Below are 12,333 nucleotides of genomic sequence, written 5' to 3' on the forward strand. Positions count from 1 at the left end.
TGGTATACAGCAAAAAGTCAGTGTTTCCCTTTTGGTTCCTTCCAGAAATAGTTTACGGATATGCATATGTATGTAACAGTTTTTTATGCAAATGTGAATACACACATTGTTACTTACACTGATTTTGTTTTCATTTATACCTTACCTTTATAATTATTGTAAACGCATCTCGAAGTGTGATCTTTTCTAGCATTCTTTTAAAAAAGTTTCAGGAGATACAATCAGTTAAAAATGGAAACATGTCCTTTAGTTTTATATGCTAGAGAAGCAAACCCAGCAGGGGATGAAATTCAAAACTTTATGGTAGACTATTTCTAAAATGTGGTTTTTTAAGCCACTAATTGAAAATACTCAGTAGAAAATTATCTCAAGCAAATAACCCTAGGGGGGAAACACACCACCTGTTTAAAACTTCCCAACCAATATTACCAAGAAATGGAGACTATTAAACCGGAATGGATTTATTACCTCTACTAGTAAGCAGTAGATTAAGTCATTGAGCATTCCGCAGTCGTGAATATTTAGGCATATTTTCTTTTTACAGGGACTTGACCATATTCTTTAAAGAAATTATATTTTATTCACCCCCTGAAGAACTGCATTGCCTAATTTTGGGGAAAAATTAGAATAACTTAATTCTCCACACTTTCTGTTTTAAATTTTTGATGGCTTTTTTTGTTATTAGTTTTTGCAGCCTGTGATGTTTTGCAATATCACTTTGAATACTAAATACAGGAGATTTTGAAGCTACCTGTAAAGTCCTTCAAAAGCTTCTTAGAAGCCAAAAGCTTTCATACCCTTGGATCATGGCATTGAGCTTAGTTGGGAAAAGAGAGAGAGCTTTGAATATACCCTACACACAGAAAAACAGCGATTTCAGATGTGAGTTTGGATGTATAACATTGATGGAAATCTGTCAGGAGCATAGGGAGAAAGGGCCTGATGTTGTGGACAGGGCGATAGGTGAGAGGCGAGGGGTTTGCCTCGCTTCCTGGCTACCAGACCACAGCCGAGGCTGCATGGAGGGCAGACTGGCATCTCTGAATCGGGAACCGTAGTCTCAGTGTGCACATCACTGCGTTGGTATGAGGGTCAAATGACGTTCACGTCAAAGTGCTTAGACACTTGAATGCCATACGCTTGGGGGCTGAATGAATGAGATGAAGTGTTGGAGTGAGTAGGGGGATGCTTTGGAGTATTTTGAGAGAAACTGTAAGCTCAGGGGAAGAACTGTTATTAAAACTTAAATATTGGAAGTAATCACGACCAGTAAAGTTTCTTGAGGAGGAGCTTGGAGGTAGTAATGATAATGGTAAGAGGATAATTTGCATGGAGGGCTGGAACTTATAACACACTAATCCATCTAGCCTCATTTGACCTTTATGAAGATTCTATAAAGAAGAAATGGCTTCAATTTTAATAATGGAAAACCTGGAGCTCAGGGAGAAGAACCAGTAATCAGGGTATCTGATGCCAGTTCCTGTGCTTTTTACCCATAACTGATTTTCCTTTTTCTTAGAAGCCTTTGCAAATTGTCCCTTCTCATTAGTATTGTGTTTTACACAATAAATTGAAGTTTTGGAAACCTTTCTGTATATTTAACAAATATTTGATGATCCATAAATTTGAAGATACTTGGAAACCTATCATCGAAGAATTAATTACCTGCTCCTACTCATCACCTTCTTAGGACAGAATTTTAAAACCAAGTATACTTATGCCAAGGGGTTGAACAGAAAATGATATTCTCAACTCTCTCTGTTGTCATTAGAGAAGAAAAAATGAAAGACTTGTAGATACAGCTTGAATCAGGTATTTAGTTGGATACCTACCATTGCGTGTCCTCTATGGTTGTTTTTATTCACACTTGCATATATATGTATAAAAGGGATGAGAGGGAGAATGTACATGTGTGTGTAAAAAAAAAAAAAAGAGCCAATCTAGATGTAATATAGAATGACAGCATTAAATGCATCAGTGAAAGTTGATCGTTTGTAAAAGGACTCTAATACCAAATCTTAGTTACATTTGGTGGGAGCTCTTTACATACTGGGCTTGTCAAGATCCTTATAATTTCAGGGGGCGCCTGGGTGAGTTAGTTGGTTAAGTATCTGCCTTTGGCTCAGGTCATGATCTCAGGGTCCTGGGATTAAGCCCTGCATCAGGCTCCTTGCTCAGCGGGGAGTCTGCTTCTCCCTCTCCCTCTGCCTGACGCTCCCCCTACTTGTGCTCTCTCTCTCTCACACTCGCTGTCTCTCTCTCTCAAATCTTTAAAAAAAAAAAAAAGATCCTTATAATTTCAAGGGCTACCCCTTCCTTGTTGACCAAATATAAAAGGATGTTTTTGGGGGAAGCATTGTGCTTGGGAGTCACAGGCCACCCTGCTACTTAACCCAGTGGCCTTGGTCAAGTTTCTCACCTCCTATGAGTCTCTAAAACAGATGATACAAGTAGAGTCTGGTCACACAGAATTGTTAGTATTAGATGAGGTTCAGTTCATGTATGTTTAGTATTATGCCTGTCTCCACACCAAAGACTGCAGTATTAGGTATTTGTTCTTAAATAATTCTTAGTAAAGTGAACATATTTGATGTATAAAGAATGTGAAATAAAAAATACAGAGGGGTGGGGTGCCTGGGTGGCTCAGTCGTTAAGCATCTGCCTTTGGCTCGGGTCATGATCCCAGGGTCCTGGGATTGAGCCCCGCGTAGGACTCCCTGCTCCGCGGAGAGCCTGCTTCTCCCTCTCCCAGTCCCTCTGCTTGTGTTCCCTCTCTCGCTGTGTCTCTCTCTGTCAAATAAATAAATAAAATCTTAAAAAAAAAAAAATACAGAGGAGTTAGATAATTTCTACTTAGTAAAGAAAAATAGATTAAAGTTGTTTAAACTGTGTAGGAATATATTGGCTTTAATTCATTAGTCTAAGGTTGTACTTTGAGTGAAGATCTGCTCTGAAGATTTAGTGGAGTCATACATGAGAAAAAAATGTGGAACTTCCCTGATTCCACACCTGGGGGGATTTCCAAGGATTTAGTTTATTTTCATGATTGAATTCCTGTACATTCATAGGATTTTAGCCTTAGAAAGGGGATCATCTGGTGATGTTCCTTTGTTTTACATCTGAAGAAACTGAGCCCCCTGAAGAGTCAAGAGAGAGGATCCCTCTCTTGACTCCCTTCTGTGGAGTTCCCATTACTCTTGGTTTGTGGTCCTGTAATGGTGCTTATATTCAGGAGGCTGCTGTGGGTTGCTTCTCTGTATGTCTTTGTCTGTCACTACTTTTTAATTCCTTGAGCGTAAGCTCTAGGTCCAATTTGTTTTCCTAGAATGATGGAGAAAAAAGTACTTTAAAATACCTTATTTTACTTGTGCCCCATAACAAAGCATGAGGAGGGTATGCTTATTGACTCCTGTAGGTGAGGAAACAGGAAGTAACCTGCCCCAAATTGCATCCCTACTGAACGAGGGCCCTGGAGTATGCAATACTACTGACCTCAAAGCCCCTACTACTGTTGGCCGTCTTCCCTTTTACCCTGTACCTGATTTCTGCTGAGCCTCTGCTGAGCTCTGGAAAAGACAAATTCATGAAGTATACGTGGTCTCGGCCATAATTTAATAAGCTATAAATTAATATTTCTGAGAAAAAGAACTGTAAAGTAAATTGTGTAGTGGAGCTACAATTAAAGTGAATGCTTTTGAGTAAATCCCATAATCCCTTTCATTTTCAGAATACCTGCTTCATGCCAGGCCTTGGTTTGTGTATTTTATATAGAGAGAGTCTCTTCAGCCTCACACCACCACGCGGGCTGTGTTTTACTGCCATTTTGTAGATGGCACAATTGAGTTTGTCGTTGTTAAGTAACTTAGCGCAAGGTCATCCAGCTGATACCTTCTGTGTGTCCATGCTGAGTTCACTTTGCCGCGTCATTTTCTTCACTGGCAAATATATGAGAATGAAGGTTGCACGTGGAGACTGGAGACTCTCTGTGGGATAAAGAAAGCCCACACAAATGTTATTGGTAGTAATTATGCTCATTATTGCTTTGTGCTGCCATTTTGAAGCTCTGCCCTCTACCGGGTCTTGGGACTTTTCCATAAATTGTATCAGAATACAAAGAGAATAGAAATGAGAAGGCGTTACATAATCAAGGTCAGATGAAGAGTGTGTAGGCCACTCTCCCCAAACAGGTACCAAATCCCCAAGATGCCAGAAAACAAAAGGTTAAAAACTGAATGTGGAGAAAACCTGCGGGAAACCCTTGAGAGAATGGAGGTGGTGGGCCTCATGAGCAGGGGTGGGAAGCAACAGCCTGGGAGAGATGGGGCTGCGTGGTTCTAGCCTCTCCTTCCCAGTGCATTGGGCAGCTGCACGCTGAGGGCTTCGGTCTGAACCACAGGGTCAGAGTGACTTACGGGAAAAAGGCGTCCTCGTGGTGGTGAACACGGGCTTGCTGGTGGAGTGCACAAGCGGGTCACAAGGAGCTCCGTGAAAGGACAGCTGTGGAAGAGCTCTCCCGCCCCCCTGACGCCCTGCCCATCACATCTTTGCTCTTGCTCTTTCTGCTACTAGGCAGGAACATGCTAACTGGATGAGGTGTGGGGAAACAGGCAACAGCGGTGCCCAGCCAGGGGCAAAGCAGGTGTAGACGGGCTGGTGGCCCTGAAGCAGCGGCCCTGTACCACATAACCTCAGCGCTGGCTGAGCCCACCGTGTGTGATTCAGGCTGCTGCCCGAGAGTTCAGTGGGCTGGCAGAAAGGGGGTGGAGGTAAATGGCAGCTGTAGAGGCGGCACTGGGAGCGGAGGCGTGGGATCCCCTCTGCCTAAATCCATGGCCAGAAATAGGATCCATATGCGGCGGATTCCCACATGGCTTCTAATGGCAGGTAGATTTGCTTCTTTCACGCCAGCTTTCTGTCAGGCCTTAGCTTAGTCGTATCACACCATTCTATAACTGCCCGTATTCACACCATTTTATAACTGCTCGATTGTGTCTCCAGATAGACTGCGTTCCTGGAGGAAAGGGTCACATCTTCTTCTTATAGTACATCACCTGGCACAAAATAGGTGCACAAGAAATATTTGCTGAACGAATGAAAGATGGTCTTGGAGCTTACTTTGGAGAGGTAGCTTTCAATCCCAGCTCTTTCTGACTTGAGATAAATCTGTGGTTTTTGCAATAGGACTGAGTGTATGCATAGCAGTAGGGAAAAAACATCAACTTTTTCCTCAAATCCACCTCCTGGAACCCAAGAAGATTTCTTTAATTGGTTTTTATCAGTACTCCCAGATTGTTCCCTAATAGGATCAAGAGAGAAGTGTCAGGCTAGGTTTGGTAATATAGACTCAACATTGACAAATCTCCTGTGTAGCTCAGAATAATGGCTTACACATTAGAAATGCTGACAGCTTACTATAATTAGGTGTGTTTCTGAGAACCAAAGGTAGATTCTGGAGTTTTTTTCCTAATTTTCTTATATTAAAATATAAACCGTATCTTCCCAGGAATTGGGAGTGATTGAGTTACTGTTGTTCAAGTATTAGGCTCCCTGTTAAATATTCCAAAATCATGGCTGAGCTGCTATTGCTTCGTTGACACCCAGAACAACTTTAATTTAAATAAATGTGGCCAGTTAATCACTTATTTTTCTTTTCTGGGTTTTTTTCTATTTGGATAATTTTATTGCTGTTAGAAAAGCTGTTAAGAATTATGGAACAATATCCCATTGAGCCCCCAACTGAGCAGAGTAAAAATTGGTTGGGTGCTCTCTTATACAACTAGAAGTGTTTTATGATTTCAGGAACAGGGATAGGTTTTTTCCTAACTTACCCCTAGAGAAAACACTCCTCTACTTAGCTGGCTAGGCATTTATAGTGGCATTATTTGAACTGCTGCTTTGTTATTGAGAACACTTAGATGGTCCAGAGAAAATTTATCTAGGGGCAGTGATGACAAAAATTACTTCCAGGGTGAGTTATAAATGATCAGATAATTAGGGAATCAGTCTAATGTAGGATGATGGTAGTTGAAAAAGCAAGTGGATAATATTTTTTAACTGGTTGGGAGATTTTTAAGGAAGAAGAACAGAGCAGGAGTCCAGAAACCTCCTTCCAGACTCAGTTCTGTGTCTTGTCTTTGTGGTCTGCAAAATGTACCACCTCTGCCATTGATTGCTTAGGGTGGTTGTGAGCCTTGATTAAACAGCAACAGGGGAAGAGCCAAACACTGCCCTGTAGACGTGGTCTTCTTGTTGTTACTTTGTTCTGTTTTTGTTGTTGCTCTTTTTGTTATAGGCTGATCCCAAAGGGCTAATCAAGATGGTCACCAGGCATGTGACTCGATACGGACATGAAGCCTGGCCAGAGGACCTGGTCTCACTGACCAAGCAGTTGCACTACTACAACGAACGTCTCTTGGATTTCACTCAGGCTCAGATCCTTCAGGGCCTTCGGAAGGGTGTGGATGTGCAGCGTTTTACTGCCGACGACCAGTACAAAAGGGAAACTATCCTTGGTTTAGCAGAGTAAGGGGATGCCTTTGTCTCATAAAGGGATGGATTTAAAATATAAAAGGGGGTGCCTGGGTGGCTCATTTGGTTAAGCATCCGACTCAGGTCATGATCTCAGGGTCATGAGATGGAGCCCCACATCAGGCTCCACATTCAGCAGGGAGTCTGCTTGAGATTCTCTCCCCCTCCCTCTCCCCTTCCCCGGCTTCTCTCTCTCTCTCTCTAATTTTTCTTTGTGGGTATGGAATGCCCCTTGGTTTTAATACTGGTCTCCATTTTTTAGTTTAGATCAAATGAGAATTACTTACATGTCAGAAGGTGGAGAAAATGGGGGGGGGGAAGAAAAAACAAACTTAAAAAAAAAAAAGGTGGGAAAGTGTGTTCACCCACAATGGTTATTGCGAAGATATTCGCAAGTTTGTGGAGTGCTTACCATGTGCAAGGAGCTGTGTTAGGTGCTCTGTAAACTATTTTATAAATACCGCTTAATCCTCAAAGATAAGCCCATGACATAAAATGTCATCCCCATTTTATAGCTGAAGAACATGAGACTTTAGAGTATTGAGTAACTGGCCCAAGTTTACACGGGTGGTAGGATCATCACTGGGACGTTGACCTTGACCTCTCACATAACAAAGCCATCCCATCGTCACAGTGCCCTGTGGCCGCCCCCCTACTGCCTGGTTGTGTTCCCAGGAAAGCACCGGCATACAGTTCAGTCGAGGCTTCCAGCCTTTGAAACTAAGGTTAAATTGTGCCTATATTTAATGGTTATCCTTCCCTCCTGGTACATTACTTTAAAATAACAAAGATAGCCCTGCTTATGAAAGTGATATATGCTATTTTTCATTATTATTATTTAAATCTTTAAGAAAGTGGCAAAATAGCCTTGGCACTCTGTAATAAGTTTATTTTAGCCCGAGCTTCTTTCCTACCAGAAGACACCCCAGATTCTCTTTAGAGTAAGGCAGGGAATAGAGAGATCAAAGAAAAGATAGAAAATCTGTCACAGGATTTAGTTTAATTAAGAGAACTACGGAATCACTTTTTCTTCACCCCTCTGTTCTTGTAGAGATTAATAATTTCATAGAGTCATTTAATGTCTAATTGGAAAGTGACCAAAGAGGTCATTTAATCCAACCTCCTCACTTTTGGAAGAGGAATCTGAAAATCAGCTTTAAAGAGTGGTTCAGGGTCACACAGCCAGGGAGGTGAGAGCCTCAACTTCCCATTGCCAAGTCCAGTGGGCTTTTCCTCCAGGCATTCGGTAATCCTTGGGGCCATGCTCATGGCTTCTTAGAAGAGGGTTATTATGTAGAATAAAGGTTACAAGGTAAGGCACATCTTAACATCATCTATTACATTTTGCTAGGGTTATTGTCCCTGATTTTTTTTTTTTTAAATATCCAGCTAGTGTATGCTATTTGGAGTATGTTGATGAGGACAAAGACCTGCTTTTGACAAACATATAATAGAATCTTCTTACTTGGAAGAAGTACTTAGACAAATGTACAGCAGCTTTTGAATGGCTTGTTTAAAACGTCTGAGTGTCCGCAGCATTTCTGAGCTAGCAGTTCTGATTTAGAGACAGGAGTTGGGCATCTTACAAACGAGAACCCGTGAAGCACCTGTTCCTCCTGGTTTGCTGCTCTACCTTCAGCTGTACGCGATGCCACCATTCTTCATTTTCTTACTAATGTGTGTCTGTTTTTCACGGCATTTGTATTCTGTAAGTGCAGCGTGTCTGTCCTCTGTTCCCTGTGTAGCTTACACGATAGGTCGGCACTGGTTAGTCAGGCTAACCTTGGAGAGGACACAACATAGCGTGGTTTCTTCCCACCTTTATCGGGTGGTAATGGTATCCATACCTGGTGAGCACGCTCGTGTGCTCAGGCAACATCTCAGACTCCCCTAACAGAAAGGATGAATTGCTAACGGTTGCCATCCTCGGGGATTGCTCATTCCATCATGGTGAGGTGAAGGTACTCAATAAGTACTTTGAGAAATTTTAATTGACAGTGCCTTAGTAATTCTTGCCATGACAGACTTATTCCACCCCTGGGCCTCTTTTTTATAGTCCATGAGCAAAGGATGGCTTTTACATTTTTAAAGGTTTGTGGAAAAACAAGAATAAAAAAATAGTAGGAATTTGCTACAGAGACTGTATGGCAGCAAAGCCTGAAAGATTTATTAACTTGCTGTTTACAGAAAATGTCTCCCAACTCCTGGCTAATCAAACATCTAAGAAAATGTCCTGATTTTCTTTGCTAGGGTGTATGTAGTCTTAGCAGTATTACTTAATAAGAAGAGAGATTTCATTTCTGTGCCTGTGGTTCTGTCCACCAATCCTCCAACCAAGAATTGGTTCTGCTTGGGGATTTAGGGGTCCCGTGATGGTCTTTATGGAATGGCTTTAATGTGGGCACCTGGCCCGGAATTCTTGATATATCTAGAGGGCCTCAAGTTTGGTGGCCCCATCCCCTGATTTAAACCTTCCGCTGGCTCTTCCATTGCTAAAGGATAAGGTGCAGACCCCTTGGCTGACTTCTCCTCTGCCTTCTCTCTCGGAACTACCTTGCCGCTGTTTTGCTTGTTTATCCTCCAGACTTCAAGCTCAGATCGGTCACTCGCTCATCTCTGCTTGTCAGTATTGGAAGTCCTCTCTGGTGGCGGTCCCCGTGTTGTATTTAATTGTCGGTTCACATCTCACATCTTCCACTAGGGCTGTGCTGGGAGTTTCTTAGGAAGTATCTTGTTTGTCTTTATGTCCTAAGCAGCTAGCCCAGTACCCGGCGCTAGAAAACAAACGATTGTTGAGAGGCGAACTCTGCTTTCTTGTATCCCTGCCCTGCAGTTATGTATCTGTTTCCTTTGCACTGGTTTTTGACTGTAGGCTCTGGGGTCTAGACCAGAATTTTTCCACTCTCTGTACATTTTGGACTGGATAATGCCTTGTGGGAGAGCTGTTCTGGGCATTGTAGGGTGTCCCACAGCATTCCTGTCTTCTACCCACTAGATGCCAATAGCACTCTCCTCTTCTCCTGCCATGATAATCAGACACTGTCAGATGTCCCTGGGGGCACAGCATCCTCCTCAGGTGAGAACCACTGGTCTAGACCGTTCCTTGGTCAGTTGCAATGCACCACAGTGAAAGCAGAACATTAGAATTCCTTGGACATACTTTTCCTGAATTACTGTGAAATGTCTTATTAAGGACTGTGCCGACCGCACCCCTCACAGCTGGAGAGAGTCCTAATGAACATTTTCTTTGCTGATTAAGGTAATGTGTTTCTCTTCTCTCCCTCCCCCGTGGCTGATGGACATTCTTGAAGAACACTCGAGGAGAGCGTCTACAGCGTCGCTCTTTCTCTGGCGCAGCGTTACAGTGTCTCCCGTTGGGAGGTTCTTATGACCCATTTGGAGTTCCTGTTCACCGACAGCGGGTAAGCATACGATTCATATGTACATTTATTGCCATGTCTGTTTTTTCAGATTCCATTTAGAAGGATCTTGAAGTCGTAAAGTACAATTTCACCTTCCCTTTTGAGCTACAGTAGACCAATATCTGGACATTCTGTCTTTATATGTTTCTGATACACATTTCAGTATTACAACAATAGCTTATTATTTTTTGCCTTTCAGTAATAATAGGCCTGAGTTACATTAATATTCGTGCATTTATTCAGAGGTTTTTTTGTTTTTTTTTTTTTTTTTTTTACTGAGAATCTGCTGCATACGAGGAACAGTGGTAGACACTTGGGTTACAGTAGTTAGCAAAAACAGGCATCCCAGCTGTCTTGGAACTTGTTGTCTAGTGTGGGAGACAAGACTGTCAATGAATAATGAGAGACAAATGTGAAATTAAAACTGTGACAAGTACCACAGAAGAGAGCCCATATAGGGGATTTGGCGTAGTTAAGGAAGACTTTCCTGAGGAAATAATGCTAAAGCTGAGATCTAAATATTGCATCACAATTATGTACACTGCAATGAGAAGGAAACCATTTTCTAGGGAGACAAAGACAGTTAAGTGCTAAAGCTTTTGACAGGAAGTAGCATGATGCATATGAGGGCCTGACAGGTGGACAGTGTGGCTGAGGTCCAGAGAGTCGGGGGAGCTCAGTGTGAGATGGCTCTGTGGAGAGGCCTAGAAGCCAGGCTGTGGGCAAGACTGCAGGCCTCTCACACGAGTCCTAGGAGACTACTAAAGTAGTCTCTAAAAGAGAGGGAGGTAATAGGATCAGGTCTACATTTTGATAAGATCACTTTGGCTCCCATGTTGAGAAAAAATTTTAGGGAGATCAGTGCAGGCATACAGAGACCAGGTAGGAAGCCGTTGGAGTAATAGACTGTGACTTTCAGAGATATCTAGAAGGTGAAATGGTTAGTACGAAATGCAATGATCGATAAGGACCAACTAGATCTGAATTCGGCGAGAGGAGAAGGGTCAAGATCAGCGCCAGGATCTTACTGGGGCTCCCTGTTGGGTGCTGACATCCTTCGGTGAGACAGGTAGCCCTGGTTACAGACAAGACATTTTGAGGGGAGTGTGAGGAAAAGGCAAGGAATTGGGCGAAGTTACACACTGAAATGCCCAAGAGGAAAGGTCATGCAGACAGCGGATCTTACTGCTCTGGAATTCGAAAGAGAGGGAGGAGCCGGAGATCCTAACTGGGAGTTACATGCACATAGATGATAAATAAGCCATGTTGTGGGTGCACTTTGGGAGAGTGTATGGAATGAGAAAGGAGGGAGACCTGAGACACACCTTGAGGACCCTCCACAATTAATGGCAGATAAGGGGCTGCCAGCAAAGGGGACAGGAGAGCGCAGCCGAGAGGAAGGAGGAAAGAAATGGGGCATCCTGCGGGAAGAAAGAGTTTAAGGAAAGGGAGGGAGTATTGAGTGGGGCACGTCCTGCTGAACAGTCAAGGACTGCTTATAATTCAGCATCTTTAATTTTTATTACATCTTTAAAGTGTCAGCATCCACATTTTAAGTGTTTGTGAAGTTGCCACACGGGGGCGGTAGTGTTTCCTGTGGCAAATACCGCGCAGGCTTCGCCTCTTTGAAGCATAGTAATACGTTCAAGTAAATGTTTCCTTCGCGTATTGGCCTCCAGTTAAGGGTCTGTTTTCTTTCGTTGAATGTTGCGTACAAGGCAGCCACATCCGCGCAAGCAGGGTGCTCCGCTGGTCCCTGAGCACATTATGCATTACCAGGCAGCCTAGTAATGTGCAAGCCTGTTCACAGCATATCAGTACGGCTGATAGCAGTGCGATTACGCAGACGCAGCAGTTACGGAAGCGGGAAATCATCACCTCCTGGCGTCATCACCTTTGAGCGACGAAGCACCTGATACTGATTTAGAGGTGGTATTTACGAGTGCCTCTCGCCCTTCACTTAAAAGATGGCGTTTGCCGTACTGTTTAATCAGACCCAGGGACAGAGGTTTTGGAACCAGCCTTGTCAATACGGTAGACATTGCCCGGCACCCATTCGTTGAGTCACTGCCTGTGGGGAGGTAACAGATCAGAGTTGTAAGAAAAATAACGGTCTTTTCCTTAAGACTTTGTTTTCCTATCCCTTTAAAAAGCCACTTTCCCCACCCGGTGGAGAAAATATTTTTCTCTATTTTCCATGCTCTCTCCTGTTGGTGGAATTCTGGAATGTTCCCCGTGTCAGCACACGTCCCGGGACGTGCGCGCCCACAGTCTTCAGGGAGGTGGCATACGCGACAGAGCGTAGACCTTCAGATCAGGCTGGCTAGGTCAAACCCGACTGTCTCTCTCTAGCTGTGTGCCCCTACGCAAGATAATCCAATTC

The 12,333-nt window shown here is 43.2% G+C and overlaps 1 protein-coding gene across 5 annotated transcripts in view; it reads left to right on the forward strand.

The window, feature by feature from the left end:
* NBAS (NBAS subunit of NRZ tethering complex) overlaps nucleotides 1-12,333 on the forward strand; it is a 322,841-nt gene that overhangs the window by 207,779 nt on the left and 102,729 nt on the right. For all 5 annotated transcript variants that reach the window (XR_010405385.1, XM_054509604.2, XM_045884116.3 and 2 more), the window contains 2 exons: nucleotides 6,293-6,522; nucleotides 9,840-9,950. Coding sequence is in view for 4 of the 5 variants with exons in the window: in XM_054509604.2 (XP_054365579.2) it covers nucleotides 6,293-6,522; nucleotides 9,840-9,950 (341 nt within the window). In the remaining variant the exon portion in view is untranslated. The remainder of the gene's footprint in view (nucleotides 1-6,292; nucleotides 6,523-9,839; nucleotides 9,951-12,333) is intronic.

This window comes from Mirounga angustirostris, unplaced genomic scaffold (genome assembly GCF_029215605.1).
Source record: "Mirounga angustirostris isolate CCGP_5_RB_7025 unplaced genomic scaffold, mMirAng1.0.hap1 SCAF_10, whole genome shotgun sequence".
Taxonomy (NCBI): Eukaryota; Metazoa; Chordata; class Mammalia; order Carnivora; family Phocidae; genus Mirounga; species Mirounga angustirostris.